Genomic DNA, 22,970 nt, shown 5'->3' on the forward strand with positions numbered 1-22,970 from the left:
AAATAAAAATTAATGTGAGCAACATGCCCACCTGTGTCAAAATGCTGGCAAGATGTATGGTAGTAAAACAGTGTAATTGAAAAAATGTTTTAAAAACTTAGCTTATGCCAAACATAACTGTTCACGGGGACCTTGCATACTTATCAAAATGTATCCACGACATCTAGAAGGTGAAGTCATATAGAAGTGAGTCTATCTGCTTCTGAGCCTATGTTCCTCTCCTATAGTTGAACAGAAACACACCACCAGTTTGGATGGTATCATTTGGTATTTCGTAACATTATATGAGCCAAAATAACAAGTCTTCCTAAGTACCTTGGCCTTATGCTGAGCCAGGTTCATGATTTCGGAGAGACTTGGGCTAAAGAATTTTGGTTTTCTTTTTCTTTGCTCTCTATTTTAAGGTTTAACTTTTCAGTGGGTAGAACAGGAAGCAACAGAAGTGTACCACTACTGTTTACCCCCATGCAAGAGCAGGGCCTCCCTCTTATTTGCAGCAAGCTGCTTACCTATGAAGTGTGATTCAAAGGCAGGGCCCCCTACCCAAAAATATGTATTCACCCCACTACTTGACTTCCCACCATCACAACTCAGGTAGGCGTGGGATCTATGGAGGAAGGAAGTGGCACCTATAGGCAAGGGCCATCCTGGCCTGTTCTCTTAAAATCATGCCAGGAAAATATTTTGGCCAACAGAGTTAATTCTCCATTTTGTCACTGGAGGTCAGTATCTGATTGTTGACTGAGGTTAGCTGAACAGTTTGGCAAAGATTTCTTGAGGCTCCTTCCTCTCTTCTAAAACAGAGAAACAGAAACATGATTTCTCCAAAATTTTACTAAATTCAGTACACAGAGAGTATCTATGAATATGAATAAGACTGAAGAGATTTAAATAGCTCCATGTACAATTTGAAAAATACAATTGAAATGGCAGTTTTTAACCAGATTTGGTAAGACTGGGAAGTCAAAGGAGAGTGGCTCCTGAGAGATCAGCCCCACCTTCCTTCTATTTCCAGCAGCCTTTCTGAAAAAAGCTATTCTTCCTGCCAGTGCAGAGGACAGGGCACCTGACTCGGAGCACTTCTGCTCCCTTTGCTTTGCTCTGAGCAAGCTGCATTTCCTTTATGGGGGGTCTAGGTAACCACAAGCCATCTGGATGTGCTCTTCTTAAGCTGAGTTCGAATCTGTCCCCTTCTACATTATGACGGTGTCAGGAATAATTTCAGTAAGATCAGTTGTCCATAGAAAGAAAACTTTAAGGTGTGAAGTTGAAGTGCAAGAGCTACAACGACTTCTCATGCTGGAGAGGTTTCCTTTTTAAATAACAAAGCCTCAGTTAGTAAATCCTGAGAGCAGCAAAGCGCCATCAAAACAAAGTCAATTTCAGCAGGAGCAGGAGTTGCCCAGGACGGGTACTGAGAGCCTGGCCCCTTGAAGAGATGGGCTACTCTGCAGCAGAAGGTACAGGCCTTGCTGAGGAGGTGCAGCAGCCGCAGAACAGGAGGCAGCTAGGTGCAGTAAAAGAGTGAGGCGTCTGAGGCTGGAAAACTCCAATTACGCACCAACCCCACACTGGCTAGAGCCTGTGACTTCGAGTAAGCAAGTTATTTTTATAGCTTCAGTTGTCTTATCTATAAAATGGGAATAATAATAATACCTACCTCACAGTGTTGCATGAGGTTCAAATGTACAGCAAAGCACTTTGTAAACTGTGAATGAGGAAGGGCACTGATATTTGTTCAGGCTGTAACTTGTACATCTCAGACCATCCTTGCAATAACCCTATGAAATTTTCTATCTTTCAGATGAGACAATTAAGGCTCAGAGGATGAAGTGACTTCCCCATGTTACTTGCTAACAAGCCATAAGCATCAGAATTCAAATCCAGGTGTAACACTGAAGCTCTCTTCCTTACATTGTACTGCTTCTCACTGTATACATACAGGGCATTACCTGAAGTCATGGGATGGTGCAGCCAATCCCTGCCCTGCAACCTCATAACCACAAGAGCCCACATCCTGGTCAAATAAAAAAACAGTCAAAAGAAATAGAGAAATAAGATGTAATAAATCATAATTAAGAAATTCTTCTTAAGGAAATAAGATGCCAGGATATTACAAACCTTGGGAATGCACAACAATTTTAAAAAGTGAGAAATTAAATTGCACTAATCCAGTCTCTTTTTCATCAGCTTCAACTGAGAAAAAATACCTACCTCTGTTCAGGAAGGCCTGTGCTTTAAGGACATAGCATTGTTATCTGTGGGCTCCCAGGGTGTGATGGCTGTAGACCATTACCCCAACTTCAGGTAAAAATTATATTTTAACCCTACACATTTGCTCCTACCTTCCTTGCTCCCTATTACATGAGGTTCTGCGCATCTCCTTCTGTTTCCTATACCAATTCTTTCTCTGAACATTAAGTTCATGATAATAAAGTTACCATGAAGCTCATTTTTGTTAAAAGTATGACCCAACTGGGACAACTTTTGAAAGAGGTAAGTAACTTATAAAAAAAGAGGACAAACCATCCTTGATTATTTATAAAAGGGATATTTATGATTAGGATTTGAGGATGCTTTTAGGCTTGTATTAATTTTACAACATTAAAAGAAAAAGATAATTTAGCCCAATAAAGGGTTTCTACAAATAAAAAGAAAATGATGGTGGTGAACTATACACAACCAAGAGGGAAATGTGAGTAGCAACAGTTGAGAAGCATGGAGCACAAAATAGACAAGAACTTTTCTGTTTACTTTGACAATTTGAAAAAGTTTTTTGCTTGTTTTTAGTCTGGTAGTTTACATAAAATTTTGACCAAAAGCAAGGCATAGACTAAGTGACTTCTTGAAAAACCATGATAATATTAAGTATTAGTCTATGAAAGACTATGGAAAGGACAGTTAACTTTCAACATCATCTAAGTTCACACGTAAAAATTACTGAACTGACATCAAAAGACAAGGAGAAAGACAAAACATTTATCTTAGGGTCTTTGTAAGTTTTCAATACCTACCCTGGACTTTGAGTTACCCATTCCCATTTCTATATTCTTCTGCAGCCGTCTCCTTCTGCATTTGGAAAAATTAATGATCCGCATGATGAAATAAACAAATGACTTTGGACTTGGAACCAGACTGAAGGGTGGAGGTAATGTTTTTCCATCATCAAAGTAAGATAACCAAAGTTTTGAGCGAGCAAACTTCCATTCTACGTCACTGTCATCCTGTGTCACAAAAACAGAAAAGAAATAAGAACTCATTTAAAGCACTAAGTATTTTAGTAATTTATTCCAGTAGGGTCTTACAATGAAGCTAAATTATACTTTTGAAAGAGGTAAGTAACTTATATACATGTATCTGCATATAGTTTCTATGGACTTAGGTAGTATTCTGAGTATCACTCTGGTGATACTCATTTTTTTTTTCTCTTCCATATGCCTCTGTCTGTATCCACTAAATTTGAGAATTTCCTGTCCTCCATCCAAAAAAACCCAAAGCAAAAACAAAGGACAACAAAGCATGAAAAGATTAATTCATCCCTCCCACCCTCACCAATTCTGCACTTTCAGCATTTTCTATTCACCTTCCCTTCTCACCTAGACACATCCAAACCAGGTTGTAGATACAGCATATTATACTCCAAGGGCAAAGGAAAAATAAAAAAGCACTCAGGTGAGTTGCACTTTGGAGTGTATGTCTCTGTCATATGACCTCAAATGTCACATAAGGCCCTCAGTGGCTTATTCCTGTCTTCTATCTCTTTTGTCCTTACTGCTGCCCCATGGATGGGCAGAACCATCCCAACAGGCAGAAAGAATGGAGAGGAGAAAGGAAGATGAGGGGCCCAGGGGTTGAAGAAGTTGGCTCCCATTTCACCCCACCCAGACTGCCGTTAGCACACCTAAGCAGGTGTTCTGAGTACCATGGGTCTCATTTCTGGAGGACTTAACTTCTGCTTTGAGAACACCATCTTATATGTTTCTAAAACACACCAAGAGACTCAGTGGACTTAAAAACAGCAAAGCCCTAAAGAGACACTGAACATTGAACTGGAGGACGTAAGAAAACATATATACAATGAGGGAAGGAACCTGGCCAAGACCAATCAAAGACAAAAAGTAAAGTGACTTTCAGAACACTAAAGATTCTGGCTGGATAAAGAACATTATCAGTATCTGTCAGACATCTAGAAATTCTTCTACTAGAATCTGTCAGAGAGAATAATTTTCCTACAGCCACTGATTTAAAAACTTCTGAAATGTACCCTGAGAGAAGGCAGTGTGATGGTAAATTCATGCGGGCCCCGACTGTGTTCCTAGGAGACACCGGGAGCTGTATGACCAAATACCAAGCAGCAAATACCAAGAAAGGCTCAAGTTCTCTCAGTGTAGGGAGAAGCCTCTTTGTTTACATGAGCTGGAGCTCCCCCAGAGGGCATAAAAGCAGAAGGAGTTTCCTCTTAGAACAGGATGGCAAAGATAGCATGAATAGAAAGCAGGCTTACCTCAATTTCTTGATATGAGCTATTAATCATAGCAATTAGCATGTTGAGTAAAACTACCACCATAGTTACATTATATATTCCATAAAGAACGTATCCAATATTTTCTATGAATTTGTGATCATATTTGAGCACAACAGAAGTCACTTCAGACAACCCAAATATAGACCAAAACAAAGTCTTGAAACTTTCTTCTACACTGTAAAAAGAATAAGGGACACAGTAAGTAAATTAACAGTTTTCAGTATTAAAAACATGTTAGGGTCTGAATAGTGTACAGATGTAAAACGTCATCATAAAATACCATCATAATAAACCCCGAGCACAATTATTTTATAACAATATTTAATAGTAGTCATCCTATTAGGTTTTCAGGAGCTGGTGGTTAAATGGTGCTAATGCCTAGGTTTTCTGTAAATTACAATCTGGTAAAAATTCTCTGAACTCAACAAGGGAAAAGCCATAATACTCATTCCTTTCTCCTAGAAGGATGTTAGTTTGGGGTTTGATTTTGTAGGTGGTTTAGAAATTTATATCAGGGTTTCTGGAGAAGAACAAGGTCAGGACTAATATTGTATACCCACTTCAAAAAAAGTATGTACAAACATATTTCTTGAACTATGGCTATAGGGAAGAATGAAAACAACCTAAATACCCATCAATGGAGGAGTGGGTAAATAATTCTGGTACATCAATCTAATGGATTGTTATGCAGCCACTAGTGAAAAACGAGACAGATTCATCTTCATGTGTTTATATAAAATAATATCTGAGATATACTACTAAGTGGAGAAAACAAGATGTGGCAAGTGTGGAATAGTCTACCATTTGAATAAAAAAGGTATACTAATAATTATATTCTTGTTTATGCAAAAAAGTATCTCTGAAAGTATCCAAAAGAAGCCATTACCTCTGGGAGCTGAGGAGAACTAGGACACTGGGGTCCAGGCTGAGCCAGGGGACAGGCTTTTCACTGTAGACACTGCTCTACATGAATTTTTGCCACAAGAATGTATTACCTACCTAAACATTATGCTTAACTGGAAATGGAGAGGAGGCAGCAGAATGAGAAATTCCTGTGCTTTTTTTTCCCCTTGATTTACATAATCTAGTTCCTGATTCTTCCATCACAGCAATTAGTATTTAGGCTCTCACCAGACAAATTACCCACTTAGATCCCTTAAATGACCTTTGCCAACTGAATTTGGCTGGTTTTGTCATATAACCAAGTTGTAATCACTGATCTGTGAAGAGCAAAAATAATCCTTAAGTAATTACACATGTAGAATTCCATAACAAAGGAGGTTTCACAAGTTTAAGTCCTCTTTTCAAAGACAGATTTATGGAAATAATACATTTTTTGATTTGTTATAAGATTCTAAATAACAGTTCTATAGATTTGTAGGTTTTAGTACTAGTTTATTAATTAATTCACTCATTCAACAAATGTTGGTGGAGCACCTATTATGTTCTAGAACATGTACTAGACCCCAGGAATAGAGGGCTGAATAGAAGGTTCCTTTTCCTATAGAGTTATGCTATAATGAAACATTCATCATGTGATGTTACCACATAAATGCTATAAGGAGACTAAGAAAATCCATAATCTCTTTGTTCCAACATTAATTTTAACAGATCACAAAATTCTCTGACTCCTTTCTCCAGCTCCTTTGCAAAACTTTCTGCCCCTAATTTGGGAATACAGATTCCCAAGAATATGTAAGTGTGGGGAGAGGGGTATGGTGATCAGAAAAGGACATTGGCAGTCCCAGAGTTTCTGCCTGGGGCAAGCAGCTTTATATAAATTAACTTACATAATTCTCACAATGACCTGATCCAAACCTTATTGGGCTTATTTTAAAAATAAGGAATCTAACACTGAGAAATGTTAAGTAGCTGAACCAAAGGCCACTGCTAGAAAAGAGCAGAGATTGCATTCACTTCCAGGTCTGCTTGATTTCCCAGCCTATGCTCTTGTCGCTATATCATGCTACTATGTCCTCACACAGAACTGTGAAGACAATGTATTGTATAAAATGAGTTCTCATGGAGTTCAAAGTGGCACTCTTATGTGCAGGATCTGTCCTTTTTCTGCTGGGTTAAACAGATTTTTTTTCATTATGATAAAGTGAGTTTCAGTTCTCTTTCACCCATAAGACCTGCTCTATAATAACTATTTGAAAAAATTCATTTCAAAACAATTTGGATGCTTGGCTTGATATTCTATTTAGCCTACAGGGAAACTACTGGAGGTACAGATTGTTTCTGGCAGTGGTATTACAGGGTCCAGAGGGAGGCGGGGAAGGTTTATGATCTCCCCACCTGGAAGGCCCACAGCACAGCGGGAAGGCCCACCTCCCCACCACTGAGCACCAGTGGGTAAGAGAGGATCTCAGTGTGAACACCTCCATGCTGAGGGACTGAAAAAAACAGGGGCTATGGAGGCTTAAGCAGGAAGTCTTCATGGGGAAGGTGAGTTTTCAGTGCAGAAACCAGTGTGACCAGAGGCAGGAAGGGCTATAACATTAGAGTGGGCTGTGCAACATTTAGCTCCAATTTCTACTTACTCAGCTCCCTGTACTGATTAATGATACATTAAAATAAAAGCCAATGCTTCTTTTTTGAATTTATAGTAATGGCTACAAAAGGATGAAACTAAATTTAATGTCATACATAATGTAAGAAACATCCAATATTAAAAATTTGTTACCCAATTCTCTTAAAGTAGCCAGTCTCACCTAGGATTTTTCCAATCTGATCCATTCTGTGGTAAAAACACTCATTTAGCTCAAAGAGATGAGGCCTTTGGAGCAATGTAATTACATATGAGCTCTGTTTGTGGTGGATTTTTTTCTGCTCTTAAAATATCTTTGCTATTATCACTGAAAAATGTTTTTGCTTCATCTAGACTTGTTAGAATTTCTCTTCATTATACCTTTTTCAGAAGATGTTTTACTTACGTGGTAAAAGCAGCATTTACTTTAGCTCCAAGGTAGTAAGAATAAAGTATGAACATGCCAATCATAAAGGCAAGAAACACCATAATGAAGAGGACCATGAACTTGAATATGTCCTTCACAGTTCTTCCAAGAGAGATCTGTAAGGGTCCAAAGCTCTCATTAGCAGGCAGGATATATGCGATCCGGGAGAAGCTGAGCACGACAGCTATGGCATAGAGGCCTTCAGATATGATCTGAGGGTCAGAAGGGAGCCATTTATCTCTGGCTAGAAAAAAGAGAGAGAGATTAAAAAATGCAACTTTCCATTTATTGCTAACTCTGTAAAATAAATATCTGAAGTAAGATCTGCCTTGTAGGTACATGGGTATTATCTCAGTTGAAACTACTTTAGATTTATTCACTGTCCAGAAACATGAATTCTACCTTCATATGGTTCTTTTAGTGGAGGAAACACTATTATAAAGATACTAAGCTGACTTCACATTGAGTAGAAACAGAATCAAGTACAAAGATGAAGAAAGGTTAAAACACTTCATTAGACACAGACCATGTTCAGGATGCAAACTAACTGCCTTGATTAATTTGTCCCCTCAGTTACAAGACTACTGACCAGCTAGTTTGTCATCCTATGGGCTCAGCTGGCACAAAATTTCTTTTCCATATCTCATAGGGAAATTAGCTCACCTAACAGTTTATGCAAGTAAAATGTATTACAAGAAGTGAGACTGTCACTGAATCACAATGATGCTGTCAATGTGGTATTTGAGCAATATAACTTGCTCTTGGTAAATGTAAAATGCTACTGAGGTGCAAACATTTTAGATATAAATTCTAAATGAGGCCCTCCCACACCTCTTTCAAAGTTACTTAATAAGTTCACAGCAGTTACTGGGTACTCGTTTGCCTGGAAGGTCAGTGCAACACTATGTGGTTCCTTTTGTGTGAACTGGGTCACTCCCAGAAGAATGGATGTATTGTATAGACATTTGCAACAACAATGAAAATTAACATTTATTGAATGTTTAGTATGCACCAGACAATGTGCTTTCAGTGCCCCTATGAACTTGATGTTATCATTACCCTTTAATTAAGCATACAGAAACCAAGACTTAGAAAGGTTAAAAACTTGATCAAAATCACACATATAATGAGTGAAGCCTGAAATTCACAAATTTCCCTCCAGATAAAAATCATTAGGTACATATGAATAAATTTAAATAAGTAGGCTGAAATAGTTAAGATATACATTACACAAAAATGCAATGTAAGCTAATTATTTAATTACAAATGGTAAATATCAGCTCATTTGATCCAGACTTCTTGGTATATAAAAACTTTGCTTTCTAACAGTAAGTGATAACGTGTTAAAATTTCACAATGTGTGAAATGGCATGTTACATTTTGGAGGCTTGTTCAGTAATGCTGCTGTACGTATCATGATGTAAGCCTTAATCCCACTTATAAAGAGTTGTTCTCCACCAGAAGAAACACATTTAACCTCTGTATCTGAGTTCCCTTTTCTGTAACATGAGGGTTAGGCAATAATTTCTCAAGTCTTTTCCAGATTTAAGATTTTGCAACAGTATGAAAATTCACTAATCGTGGCTCCCCAGTTTGGCCTCAAGGAAAAGGAAAGGAGACTAACACACGTAACACTGGTTTTTGTTGGGCAAGGAAGGCATCAGTAACGTTGCACACTCGATAGCAGCTGGGGTATCCCTGTTCTTCATGATACAGAGACATTTGGCAGGAATTCCATTCTATGTCATGTTGAGGAGCACCACATCCTCCACGGTATTTCCGCTGGCTTTCCACAGCTTACATTCTCTTGGTCACTTTAGTTGCTACCTCCTACCTCTGCTGAGGTTGTGCTCACTTCACCTATACAGCAGTTTAGCACCTTCTGTTATTTTATCTACTCCAACTCATGCTCTCAGGGACTCATCTTTCCCACTAAGCAGTTTATCAAGCTGTCTTTTTTTCTTTCTAAGACAATTTCATGTCCTAAGAATATTAAGGGTCATTATGTTGTTAGGCTTCAAAGTAATTTTCTCCCACCTTGCAACACCTTTTCATAGATTTGAAAATTGAGACACAGAGAAGTAAATTAACTTGAACAAAGTCACAGTGCAAGGAAGAGTCATAACCTTGATATGAATTCAGTTTTCTACAGCTCTAGAGCTCATGTTCTCTCCACTGCCCATACACATTCAACACACAACCTCATACTAAACAGAGTCATTATTGGCATTTCCTTCCCCAGTGTGGTTCCAACAGCCTTCCTGAATCATCAGATGACCCTGCAGCTAATAACTCACCGTAAGTGAAATACTGTATCTCTGGTGGAAGTGTAACTTCACTGAGGTCACTCTCTTGGACATAACTGTCCACATATTGTTGTGCTTTTGTTGCTTGAAGAAAAGCTAGGAATCTGGCTGTGAAAGCAGCAATGAAGATGGAGAGCATCCCGAAGTCCAGCACATTCCACAACTGCAAAATATATTCCCTAGGCCCTTCCAGCCAGAGCTCCTTACACTCAGACCACATCATTCCTGTCACAACACATGGAGGGCACAGGTCAGTCCCCATCTAGAAAAAGCCCCATCTGTAAAGCACCATACTAGGCACCACAGAGCACCGACTGACCAAACAGCTCCCTGAAGTCCTGGGCAGAGTTAAACAGAAAAAGGAGTGTGGACTAAAGGAATGATTCACTCCACCAGTTTAGAATTTGGAGAAACATGACTCTACCTGTGACACCAGAAATGGTGCTACTCATGCAGAGGGGTAGAGGCAGGAAGGAGGGAAGAAATAAGCAAGAAAAGCCCTTCCGGTCAAACGATTTGATCCCATGAGACTTTTAGAGGAGAGAGTGCTCCTTTTTATAAAATCATAATGGTTAATTATCAAACCATAGTGATTGCTGGAGAAATAAGCCCCTAAATGACAAACATACTGCAGACTTTTAATAAGAACAGTTTTCCAGTCATCCAGGAACACACATATCCTTCCTGTACCTTCCTTCCTCATTTCAGCTTCATTCTGGGAGGTGAAAATCTCACTGGAAAAGAAGAAACCCTTAAGCAAGAGGCCCTAGGACATTATGGAGAAACTGAAAGCAGAATATGCCATTCTGGGAGAGGAGGACAAAATATTCCAATTTAACAACTTGCCCTGACCGTGTAAGGGAAAAATATGGAACTTTAAAAAGAAGTGTAATGGCTCAAAATAAAATTCATAAAATAATTACTTGACCCAAGTTGAAGCCACAGGAGTGAATGAGGGGAGAACCAACCTATTAATACAGGAACTAAAAAGATACCAACAGAAACAGTGGGTGAAGTAGAGAGAAGTAGACAAAAATGACTTTGCATTAGTGATTAATAGATAAACTGTTTCCAATCTTGATTTTTCTTTTTCTCATTGCTTAAAATGGTTACTTTACCATAGTTATTCAAAATGTTCTCGTGAGGTGAAGGAACAAACATTTTGAAAACGGACACGCTCCTAAAAAAAACCTCCGAAACTAAATCAATAAATGTTCTTTAATCAGTTAATAGCCACTAAGTTATTTCACAAGTATTTCACTTAAATTATTTGTCCCAATAATTGCAGTTAGATTTCTGAAACATGGTATATTTAAAATAATGCTCATGTTATTCATAAAAGTTTTTATTAGTATTAAGGGATTTCTTTTAGCATTACCAAGCTGCCAAAGTATTCAATTATTTTGCTATTCTGTTTATCTTATAATAGTGATGTTGTCACCTTAAAATGTACAATAACATTTTAAGTATAAAATGACAAACATATAAACATCATTTTTGGCAGATATTAGAATACTTAAAAAGGCTTACCAAGTACCCAGACCATAATTAGCATTTCAGTCCATGTGAACTGGGTCGTCTTCACCCTGAAGATCTGTTTGGGGTAGTCAATAACAGTGATATTTGGCAGTGTCGTGATGCCCTCAAATCTGTCTGAGGCATTGAACACAAGCAGGCCCAGGAAGATAATGAAAGAAGCAGCATGTGCCACAAACTTCATAAAAGGGCTTCGCAGAATTTTCCCCAGCTGTAATAAGAAAGAAAGAAAGAGGGAGGGAGAGAGAGAGAGAGGAGAGAGAGAGAGAGAGAAAGAGAGGGAAGTTTTACTTTAGAAAATTTGGCTTCAACTTATGAAAATTACTATACAAGATGAAAACATAGATAAAATGAGAACAGTTTCAAAATTCTGCTTCTGTTTCTGAAGGGCAGAATTCTGCTTCTGTTTCCTTCAAGGATAATTTAAGAAGTCTTCAAACTTCATTGTCTCTAAATATCCAATTTGTCTTAGGTATCATACTGTTTTCACAGATGCATTTCTGGAAATCACAAGGCATATACTGGTTATTCTTATTTTACATGCAAGACTACGCAATGCTCAAGTGATTAGAATCCAGGAAAAAAACTTCAAGTTTGTAACATGTAATTCTTTATTGCTTTAAAAGTGAAATGGTATGAGTTTGTAGACTTATTCATTTATAACTGAAATGCTGTGATGTGTTGGTAGCATATTATAAACCCTTTGAAGATTATAAAAAAACAAAAACCCTTACTATTGCAGAAGTAAATTTTAGTTCTCTCTTCTAAATGTTCCAAAATCAATTTGTACTTTGTATGATATGAAAGAGGCAAAATATATTTTAATCAAGATAAATATTTTATCTGTTACTATCCCAATGAGAAGAGGGAGTAACATAATAATTAAAACCCCTAAGTAGGTTAACTTAATTAAAGGTCATCCCTGAGTTTGGGAAATCACATAAATAGTACCAAAGCATTTCTAAAGTTCAGTTTATAATTATTTTAAGGTAAGTCCTTTAAAATCCCATGTGACATAATGTCCTTAAAAGCCCCATGTTCTAGTAGAAATGAAAAGCAATTCCTCCTGTCCCAGGGGTTTCTGCAGTCCAACAGCTAGGTGTTTTCAGGTCTATGTTTTTTAGAATCTTCTGAAGGAATGAACTGCTGGGGAACCTGACATGCACTTTCTTAAAGAATTTGGATAATACCACTGTTTGCAACTGTGCTTAATACACTCAGTCTCCAGTGTCTTTGACAGCCTGAAATGAGTTGCCCTCCCATTCTCAGGTGAGCTGTTTCTCGGTTCCACTGCAGTAGGGCTGTTCCTCTTTCACAGGCCAGCCCAGTCTCCTCTTTATTTATTAAGACAAATATTTGGCGTAAATGTTAAGATAAATATTTATTTGACAGATTTATCAAAGCTATATACTCAAACCCTACTTTCAAACTCAGTCTGTGACCTTAAAAAGTACCAATGTTCACATTTAAAAGACTGTAACTTCAAATATCTTTGTATGTCCAGAACCTTAATTTGATGTCAACAAATAACCAAAGAATGTCAAGCGTTTCTGAGATTCACAGTGAATGCACACAGACAAATGTTACATTTTTCATATTAGACACAGAAAAATAAACCACACATTACATATCACTGTGCTGTTCCACAGCTGCAAAGAGGCACATTCAGGGTAAGTCATCTCCAGCACAGCACATAGTGATTTCTTGGGAGGTGCCAAGTCTGTTTCTCCTAAACATGGATCTCTTTAAACTTTAACTTGAAAAGAGAGCAGCGTGCTTATCTTAGTAATGGGGTACACAGAGAGAATCTTGCTAGGTGGTCTTTTCACCCTAGGCTAGGTAGTGTACAGCAGGTAAAAATGTGGGCTCCAGAAACTACTCGTTATCTACTTTTCCCTTCTCTGCTTGGAAGAGTTTACCACACCATTTTACAAGTGAAAATAAAAAATGAATGGACTTCAAGATGCCCACTTCAAGTCCAAAAGAATATTTTAACTAATTAAGCTGTCCTAAGAGGCAAACGTTTACAAACCTAAGCTTTTCAATTAATTTCCCCCAGCAAGGGATATGATTGTTGCTCTAATGCATGCTCTCTCATTATTGATAGTTTTTAGTCTTTAGTGTTTATATATTTGATGAATACATATTGTTTTGGTACTTTTCCATGATACCTGACAGAGGGACTCGTTTAGTCATTAGAATTGATCAAAATGAAATCCTTCCTGCCTAAATTGCATGGGAGCTCAGCCATGTAGTGAGGTGGACAAATGCTCTCACACATACATGGTGCTTGTGGAGCAGGACGCTGCCTGGGGAGACTGCTGAGCCAGAGAGGTGGCAGCTTTCCAGGGTCATTTATAAGCGGCCTTGACTCATTTTGCCTGAAACTGCCTCTGATTTAAACAAAACCAGATTTTGGAATATAAAAGCAGGATTAAAGGATCTCAGAACAGCTGCTTCTCCCTGGCAGAGCCTTTATTAACCTAATACAGATTCTGTTAGCATGACCAGCATCCCTTTCTGTATCTTGTTTAGGGGATCTCTAAGACACCATTAAGTTGACTCAAGTTGAGAGGGATGAAGGTAGTGAATAAAATGATTCAAGCAACACTAAACAGATAACCTAAAAAAAATGTAAAGCTCCAAACCTAAATTCTACATCTTTTAGAATCTTCTGAAAGAATGAAGGGCTGGGGAAGCTGACACGCACTGTCTCAAAGATTGGATAATAATATCACTGCTCGCAACTGTGAGCAGCAGTGCTTAGTGCACCCAGCCTCTGATGTCTTTGACAGCCTCAAAAAATCGCTCTGTCCACCCTTGGCTAACAGCTCGGGTCCATTGCCCTGTCCACCACTGGCTAAATGCTTGGGTTCACTGCCCTGCCCACCCCTGGCTAACTGCTCAGGTCCACTGCTCTGCCCTCCCCTGGCTAATGGCTCAGGTCCACTGCAGCAGGACTCTTCCCCATCCACAGCCCAGCCCAGTCTACTCTCTGTTTATTAAGCTGTCAGTAGAATCAGCACAAGAGCTACTTCACTTGAGCAGCTTTTCCTCCTGTCCACCATGGGGATTTTATCTTAAAAGCTTAAGTATTATATGCCTGCAAATGTGATATTTCCCACTAGTCCCAAATCCTTTTTCATCCCTTATTTGTATTGATCCACTCATTAAAAAGCAGAATTCGTGTTCTTGAGTCAATTAACATTCAGGGTAAAACTGATAAGAGCCTTAAGTAGGAAGCTTGTCCCTTTTTCATCCCAAAAGGACACGGTACACCAACCACAGAGGAAATGGTGCAGAAAGCCTGTACCCTGCTGCAAGGTGCGATCCAGTAGCCAATGGCAAGGAGTGGAAGGCCCAAGGCCACGACCAGTACAACCAGACACTTGATAGCTATGGTCTGTTCCCGCAGGCCTGAGAGGTTCTCGTACCAGATTGTCAAGAGCTGCTGCTGGCAGTTGGGGTGAGCCACAAACTGTTGGTAAAGAGAAAGAGAGAAAGGGAGAGAGAGAGGTAGGTTACCATGCCATTGTCAACAGCTCAACTACTAAACATGTCTGCATCTCAAAGATATTAACACGCATTTTTCCAGAGCATAGGCACTGGAAGATTCTGGTAATATTCTCCTTTACTTTCCCTCTATTTTTCAAAACTGCTTCAGAATCAACAGAAGAACTAAAGAAAAAATAAGAAAGTAATGTTGATATTGATTTTCATCAGAGTTCTTTTTGACTGAAAGTCATAATTCACAGACTGTTCTCTGGAATCTGGGTGGCCTGTGCTTTCCTTTGTGGAAGTGTGTCCCATTTTACTGTCAGCTTACTTGCATTCAGTTCAAAATGGAAAAGGAAAATAGTTATTTTGTTTATTATAGACTATAGCTAGGAGAAAATGTGTTATTAAGTTTCATGAGCAACTCTAAAAGGCTACATGTATGGAAAACATGATATATCCTCTGTGTATGTATGCAGCACCAGGGAAAATCCACAAAAGATGGGCAAAAGCCAATGAATCTGCAGATATTATGCTTAGTCCATAGTTGCACTGCTTCCAGGAATGGGCATCAAATGTTACTTAACTCCTTTTTCAGTAATCTGTCCTCTTTTTCTTGTTGCCTTTATTATAGGTCAAAAAATGCAAATATTTACCTCCAGCTGTCCATTTATAACTGTGATTCTAATAAGGAAAAATGAGTAAATCACATTTATTTCAGCCCTGCCATTTATTTTGACAGCTGATTTTGTTAAGTCATCAGCCTGCATCTATTTAGAAGGACTTGGGTTTCACTAAGGACCAGTTCTTCTTCAGGTAGCAGAATATATTTGGAGGCAGGCACCACAAAGTTGCCCACTGGTAGCTGGATATGGCTTTCTTTGAATAGCCAGGTGTACTCTGCCTAAGCTTGGCAATTATTCAGTCACTCACAAATCAACTATGAGTGCCAACATATTTTGTGGACATATTTAGCAACACAAAAATCAAAGTATCACTGTCTTCTAAGAAACAGAATAAACAATAACAGTGAACCTGTTAAGAAGTACCTGTGAAATGTTTTCTGCAAACTGAGAGGCAAAGAAAGCAGCTGCATTTCCCATGGGGCAAAGGGTTCATTTAAATCAAGTTCTAGTTAATGATCCTAATGGTTCTTAATAACTCTAGACAATTCCTCAAGTTATGTGGCTATTCATCAATAGTGTATCTACAAGGAAATGAATGAGTTTCCACTTGCTGGTATAAAGTTTCCCATCAGCTCTTTTAATAAAGAAGAAGAAATAAAAAACAAAAAGAAATTTTTATCTCCCAAGGTAGGCAGTGGAGGTACTATTTCCCCCAAGGTGCCCACGCTTGCCCTCAGTGGGCACCCAACCTCTGGGAAGGCCAGTGATGACCATGCCACTGTGCAGGAGACCATGATGACCCACTGACAGAAGTGGTCAGGATGAGTTTACAAATATTAGATTTGATATATATCACTGAATTTTTCTCAATAATACAGGATTTGGAGATTTAATAATAGTAGGACTTGGAGATTCAAAGTACTAGAAAAGAAGATGCTTTGTTTCTTGCTTGATGGGTTCAATGTGAAAAGTGTATTTCATCTTATAAGATCCTTTCAAGTTTTAAAAATCTCAGGTCCTGATGCTCATTGGTCATTGTTAGCTACTAAGTATACATTAGATCTTCTTTCCAAACTTAAGATTTTGTCACTCTCCCAAAGTTCTAATTTTTGAAAACAAGTAAGATTGATAGAGTCATTATTTGAACTCATGATAAAATATAATCAAGGTTGAAGGCTTGCTGGGGTCTACGTGACAGCTTCTAGGATTTTGGTTGAGAACTTTGAACTCCCACTCTGTTCCTTTACTCTTTTGGATCATCTCCCGCTTGCCTCAACTGTTCTTCTGTGTTAAAAATCCTCATCTGTTCTACAGTTCTTCAATGTTTGTCTCATTCACCCACCCATCCATGCATCCATTCACCCATTATCTCTTCAAAATGTCATAAGCCCCTCCTTTGAGCCAGGCACTATATTAGGTATTTGGTACAAGAAGATGAAAATGGAAGCGTCAGTTGCATTAAGGGATAAGCAATCCCTGTTCTAAGGCATGCAATAAGCTCTCAATAAATGTAAAAAAAAAAAAGATATTATAATGGAGAATTGGGCTCCATCTGCTTGCCAAGATAAATAATCAGCTTTTAAAATAGTACTGATTCGAACGTTGGTTCAAATGTCTTGATGTTTGGAAGATCTGAATTTGTGGGAAGCTGGATAGAGGCAAATAAAAGGCAGTCCTGTGACTTCCGCCAGGCTCAGTTTAGGATGGGGAATGGTGAATTCAGGGGAATCTACAGGTATACAAATCAGATCACCACTTGGAAAGTCAACATACACTTTTTTATAGGCTAAGGATTTCTGTAAGACAAAAAATCCCCACAAAGAGACAGGTGGATGTACATCCACATGGAATTGAAAGACAAATTTCCCTTTCGTGAGTAACTAGCTTTTCTTAGATTTTAAGCTTTTGAAGACAGAGATTAACATCATAGTATGGCTTCCTTTCTTTGCTCCTCCCCAAGTGAATCTTTAAATTGGAAGATGTGCTATGTGGCATTAATTACTCTGTATAAATTTACACAGCCCTCAAAGACTTGATGAAAATCAATTCTTTCCATATGGAATTATATAATGATCAATCTTTGACCCATTATGACTTGTACAATACAGTGAAAACTGAATATATGTAAAATACTAGCCAAAATTGTGGTGTTAGCATTTTATTTTGTTACACTTTAAAATTCAGCTCAACAAGTATATTTTCTATACTACGAATTGTACTTTCTTCTTAACTGAGATAACAACACACCACCATATGGTGTCTGCCGATTCCTTTTAATCCACCAAAAGAAAACACAAACAGATACTTTTTCCTAATGATTTAAAATCCTAATACAAGTACACAAGGACCACTTAAAAAAAGAAAAGAAAACCAATACAATACTAGCAAGTGAGGGCAAAAAAGCTAATCCCTTTAGGAGATGAGTTTTGCTCTTTTCAATGACTTCAAAATAGGGCAGTGACCTTTATCTCTTAAAACTGCTTCACCTCCTTAAAAAAAATCTCCTTACACTGCCATACCAATCATAGCCAGCTGGATAAAATTTGTATGCTGTTTCTTAACTTCAGTGAACCAGCAAATTGAAATCATTACAAAAATAATACCCTTATTTGAGGCTTTCTGACTTAAAGGGAGAATGCTTGACATATGAGAAAATCCCAACCTTTCAACGAAATGGAATTACTGTTGCATTGAGAACAAACATTTTTTCCCCTTACAAATGACTAATATGGTAAACTGAACCAACAATCACAGCAGGCCAGGGAAAAACAATTAGATAACTTTTAATTTAAAAAAAATTCATGTTACACAGTCTTTTTATTGAATCAGCCTTTACAAAAGTGACCTTCATGGGAAGGCTGTTGTGCAAAAACATGGTAGGAACACATTGCTTTTGTTTTCAGTTGACATTATTGGAGCCATGGTTTTATAATTTTAGAGAGAATATCTTGTGAATAAAAACTAGACCATTCAACCTTTTAAAGTTCTTCGAGCTGTGAAATATAAACCAAAAACTTACATTGTACAAGTTCTCTGGATTTCAGGCCCACTGAATGAAAATGTTCTGTTATCTCTCGGTGCCTAAGCACAAACCTGGCCATGAGGCCGCACACTATGGGGCTCAAGACAGTGCTGGCCAGCACACCCACCCCAAAGTCTCTGTAGTGTATTTCCCGCTGCTTCATTGCAGTGCTTAATTTCTGGACTTTCTCTACATGCTTTCTGCATCCATAGTGGACAATTTTATGTATAATATTGATGCATGTCTCTTTTCTAGATGATTTCTATAGTTAACTCTAATCCCACTATGGAAGAAAGAAGAGGTCAAGGTAGAGGAAATCAGGAAATGATCTCTTTCTCAAGAGCCTATGTTTCTAGATTTGGTCATCTACCAAGTTCTAGTATCTTTTATCTTTGTCAAGGGCTTTCTTACAATAAATATAGCTCACTAGTAGTAGGTAGAACTTCCATTCTTTCTATGGGGGAGAGGGGGTTGATGCTCATCCTCAAGATGGAGGTACAGCAGAATTGAAGTCAGAGCTTTTTTGAGGGGTGAATAGTCCATTATTCTAAATGAAAATAACATTTTTCTTAAAAGTTGATTTTCTTGTACTCATTAAAAAAAAGAAATTTCAACTTCTACTCTATTCTGTTCTCTGTTGTAGAATAATGTGGGTAACTCTACAAACAATAATAATATTTACTATCCAGTTTCATTATTTACTTTGTAGATCCCTTGGAAGTGATTCTGGGATGAATCATCTTCAACACCCAGTCCCTGATAGAAAACACATTATTGTTTGTTCCCCATCAGTAGAATACGATTGCCTGTTTCACCAACAGCATTGCGAATTGTAATTTTTTATTCTTAAAGAATTTGAGATAGGGGAAACAGTATTTGTATATTAGTATGCATTTCTTTTATTACTAGGGGGTTTGGAAAGTTTGTTAGCTGTTTGAATTTTCTCTTCTGTAAATTACGTATTCAAGCCCTTTGCTTATATTTTTACAGGGCTCTGGAAATTTTCCTTGTAAATTTGTTTGTGCTCTTTGGATATTAAGACTATCGATTCTTTCTTAAGTTATAACTGAAAAATTATAACTTACTCAGTTTGCCCTTCACTTTGTTGATGATCTTTCTGAGGTACAGAGGTTTCAAGATGTATGTGGTCAATTTATTTATATTTTTGCTTTGTTATTTCTTCTACTGCTTTTATATTGGGAAGTTCTTTGTCACATAAACATTAAATTCATGTTCAGATTTCTCCTATTTCAGACTTTTATATTTTCATTATCTTGATTAACTGTCATGGAGCTCGCTAAGGCCTGGGTTGAAGTCACAGTGTGATTCCTAGGGAAGACCTGAGCTCTGGGGGGTCTGAGGCCAGACATAAACTACAAACTCAGAACCAGAGGTTGGAACAGATTTTGGGTGGATGATGCAAGAGACCATCTGAGTCTCTTACGGGACCTAAACAGCTTACTATTACATAAAACTGGTTTCCCTGGAAGAATTGTAGGTTGATTTGAATAAATATGAGTTTATTATGTTATTAGGAGGAAAATTCCATAACACATAAAGCTATTTTGAGATCCCAGTGCCTTGCAGGAAGCCATACACTATCTCAGTGCCACACTGGGTAGGGTTTACACATTATTTTAACCCAAGAGGTGGTTTTACTTGGGGCTAGAAATGAGATAATGGAAAAAGAGGCAGCAGAGGTAGGTAGGGGTATTTTTCTTCCTTGCTAGATGGAGATGGGTATGCTGAGTGAAGAATGAAGGAAGAGAGAGAGAGAGAAAGAGAGAGGGGGAGAGAGGAATTGGAGCCTTTTTTGGGCATTCTCAAATAGTGTTCTTATATATATTTACTGAGTGAAGATTCCAAACCAAAGACTTTAACTAATATTCCTTTTACAGTATAAAACAAATGAAACCCAAAATACCTGCAAAGTCCTTTCAGTTCCAAATACATTTTTTGTGTGTGTGTGGTTTCCTGGTAGTTGACTGATAGCAAATTTATTATTAATGACACCTCATACATTGTAACCTACACATCAATTTATTTAAAATTAACATGCAAGAAGGAATTCACTGCACAAGACAGTTTGGTTAGCAGGAGCACCTCTGTAGATGAGCTGTCTCTGCTAATATGACACTTTAGAAGCAATAATAAATAACTAGCGACAACTGAAATCATTTCCCTTAGGTGCTAAAGAAAAGAGATGTGCATTGCAAGATCTGTGAATAAATGTTCAGTTTTCTAAAAACTGTTTAATATCAATCTTATTCAAAATTGTCTATATTATTCAATATAGCAAAACTTCAACTAGTAAGAATGCTCAGAGAGAGGAGCAGTCAAGCCAATTTAATTATCTCAGAACTGGTAATTCCTTGAAAAGTTATTTTATTTCAGTATTTACCGAGAATCTGCACATTTTACTGTCTTTTTAAGTAGAGGGGAGATCTGTCATTAACTCCTGGCTAAAATCTTGTGAATATTACATGAGGAAATTCTCTGTTTGTGGTAGAATTGTGTGTGTTTGTACAAAGAAAGAAAACTCTCTACATTGTGGTAGAATTGCTGTTACAGACTGCCAACATTTGCTTAGCTTCCACAGGTCAGAGACAGATGTGTGGCCCTATAAATTGGAAGGGGTCACATATAACAGGCAGGACTCAGGACCTCCTTCCCACTGATGTGGGAGCTGGCTCTCTGCAGCTGAGTCAGAATTGTTCTGTTGGGGTCACAGAAACTCCCTCACCAAGTCAGTCTGGGCCCAGTTCTGCACAAGGTTTCTGGATGCATAGCTCAGATAAGCTTGTTCCTTTACCTCCCCTAATGGTTCTGTGAGCCTCCTAATATCCCTTAGTAATCTCCTTTCTGCTTAAATTGGCTATGGTCTGTTACCAAGGACCAGAACCCTCATCATGAACATGAAATCTTTCACAACAAAGAACTGAACTTGCTTAGGAGTCCTCTTTCTGAGGTTGAATTTTCATAGTGTAGAAAAGTTATTAGCTAATACTTATTGAACGACCACTGCATACTACACCTGTGCTGGCTACTTCACATGCGTCAGATCATGTGATCCTCAAACAACTGAAAAGTCAGTTGTTACTGTTGTCCCTAGTTTACTAACGAGCAGACTGAGGCTAGACTGGTTAGGTGACTTGCCGGTGGCCACACAAGGAAGGTGTGATTAAGTTGGGACTTGAACCTTTGCAGATTGCCTCTGGGGCCTCACTTCTTATGCATCATACCACACGGCCCAGAAGAGAGGAGATTCAGCTGTACACCAATTGACCAGTTCATAAAACCTAATCTCTCCTGATAACATATCACTTCTTTGTGATTTATCATTTTCTCTTAAAGTACAAAAAAATTTCAGTTATCTAACATAAGCTGTTAGATTCTAGATAACAGATTTTTATAGTGAAGCATCATAGCTACAATTTTCATGAACTAATTAGGTCCCACACAAGCAACAAATACAAAATATAACAGTTTATCTGCAATAACCAGAGTGAAAAAGTAATTGTAACTTATATTTCTGCCAACCTCATGACAGCTCCAAAGCTGTGACCTTGCACATGTCATTTCAGCTTGGTGAACTTTAGTCTCCTTGTAGAATAGAAATCTCATCATCTATTTTGCCTATTGTATAGGCAAAATGGATAACATTGGCTTGTCACTAGGACTAACATGAGAATGTGTGTAGGAGTGCTTTACAAAAACATATACAATAAACAGATTATATTATTAACTGCATAGTAATGAACAGTTTACAGAGTTATTTTGCATATCTTAACCAATGACATCCCACCAAAACCCGGAGATAGATAAGGGATATATTATCATCCTTTTATATGAGGAAACTGAAATTTAAAGAAGTTTTATGACTTATCCAAGGTCCAACACAGATAAAAAGTGGAAAGGATCAGATATTTGACTCACAACTTGCCATCAGACTCCACTTAATCTTTTACATGAAAGAAAAAAATATTGTTTTATCAGTGACATCTATTCTTATTATTAAAAAAAATTTCCTGGGATTATGGCATAGTTGATATTACATATTTATTCCAAAATGGCACTGGATAAAAGTGGGCCACTCACTTTTTTGACTTCATACTTAATGGCAAGTTTGACACGACTCAATGAAGCTTTATGCCTATGCATCTCCAGAGGCTCTGCTGATTCCAGATCTCCATTCAGAATAGCTTCCACCTCTTCTGAGTCTCGGCAAAGATCCAGCACACCCACTACAAAGTCTTTGCATTGCATGGAGAGTTTCCGATAGTCATTCTAAGAGCAAGAGGTTGAGAATTTAATACAAAGAGTTTGCTGTGAATCAGAAAAAGGCATCCTTTTCTCTGGTTTGGAAGCTTCAGACCCCATGTAGATGCAAGGTTTGTTGAGTTCGATAAAGACTGGATTTGCCCCCACCCACACCATTAGCCAGGACCTTCTGCCACCTGCCCAATCATAAGCGACAGCACTGAAAATGGTATGCACATGTCA

General features: G+C 38.0%; 1 protein-coding gene across 6 annotated transcripts in view; it reads right to left on the reverse strand.

Moving 5' to 3' along the window:
• Positions 1 to 22,970, reverse strand: part of TRPC3 (transient receptor potential cation channel subfamily C member 3) — a 62,994-nt gene that overhangs the window by 18,552 nt on the left and 21,472 nt on the right. For 3 of the 6 annotated variants that reach the window (XM_036923004.2, XM_036923003.2, XM_036923010.2), the window contains exons 3-10: positions 22,566 to 22,754; positions 14,638 to 14,802; positions 11,319 to 11,535; positions 9,780 to 10,013; positions 7,462 to 7,726; positions 4,505 to 4,700; positions 3,015 to 3,224; positions 1,661 to 1,708 (exon numbers count right to left, since the gene is read on the reverse strand). In XM_036923004.2, coding sequence (XP_036778899.2) covers positions 1,661 to 1,708; positions 3,015 to 3,224; positions 4,505 to 4,700; positions 7,462 to 7,726; positions 9,780 to 10,013; positions 11,319 to 11,535; positions 14,638 to 14,802; positions 22,566 to 22,754 — 1,524 coding nt within the window. The remainder of the gene's footprint in view (positions 1 to 1,660; positions 1,709 to 3,014; positions 3,225 to 4,504; positions 4,701 to 7,461; positions 7,727 to 9,779; positions 10,014 to 11,318; positions 11,536 to 14,637; positions 14,803 to 22,565; positions 22,755 to 22,970) is intronic. The other 3 variants (XM_036923008.2, XM_036923007.2, XM_036923005.2) reach the window with 1 other exon arrangement.

This window comes from Manis pentadactyla, chromosome 5, assembly GCF_030020395.1.
Source record: "Manis pentadactyla isolate mManPen7 chromosome 5, mManPen7.hap1, whole genome shotgun sequence".
Lineage (NCBI taxonomy): Eukaryota > Metazoa > Chordata > Mammalia > Pholidota > Manidae > Manis > Manis pentadactyla.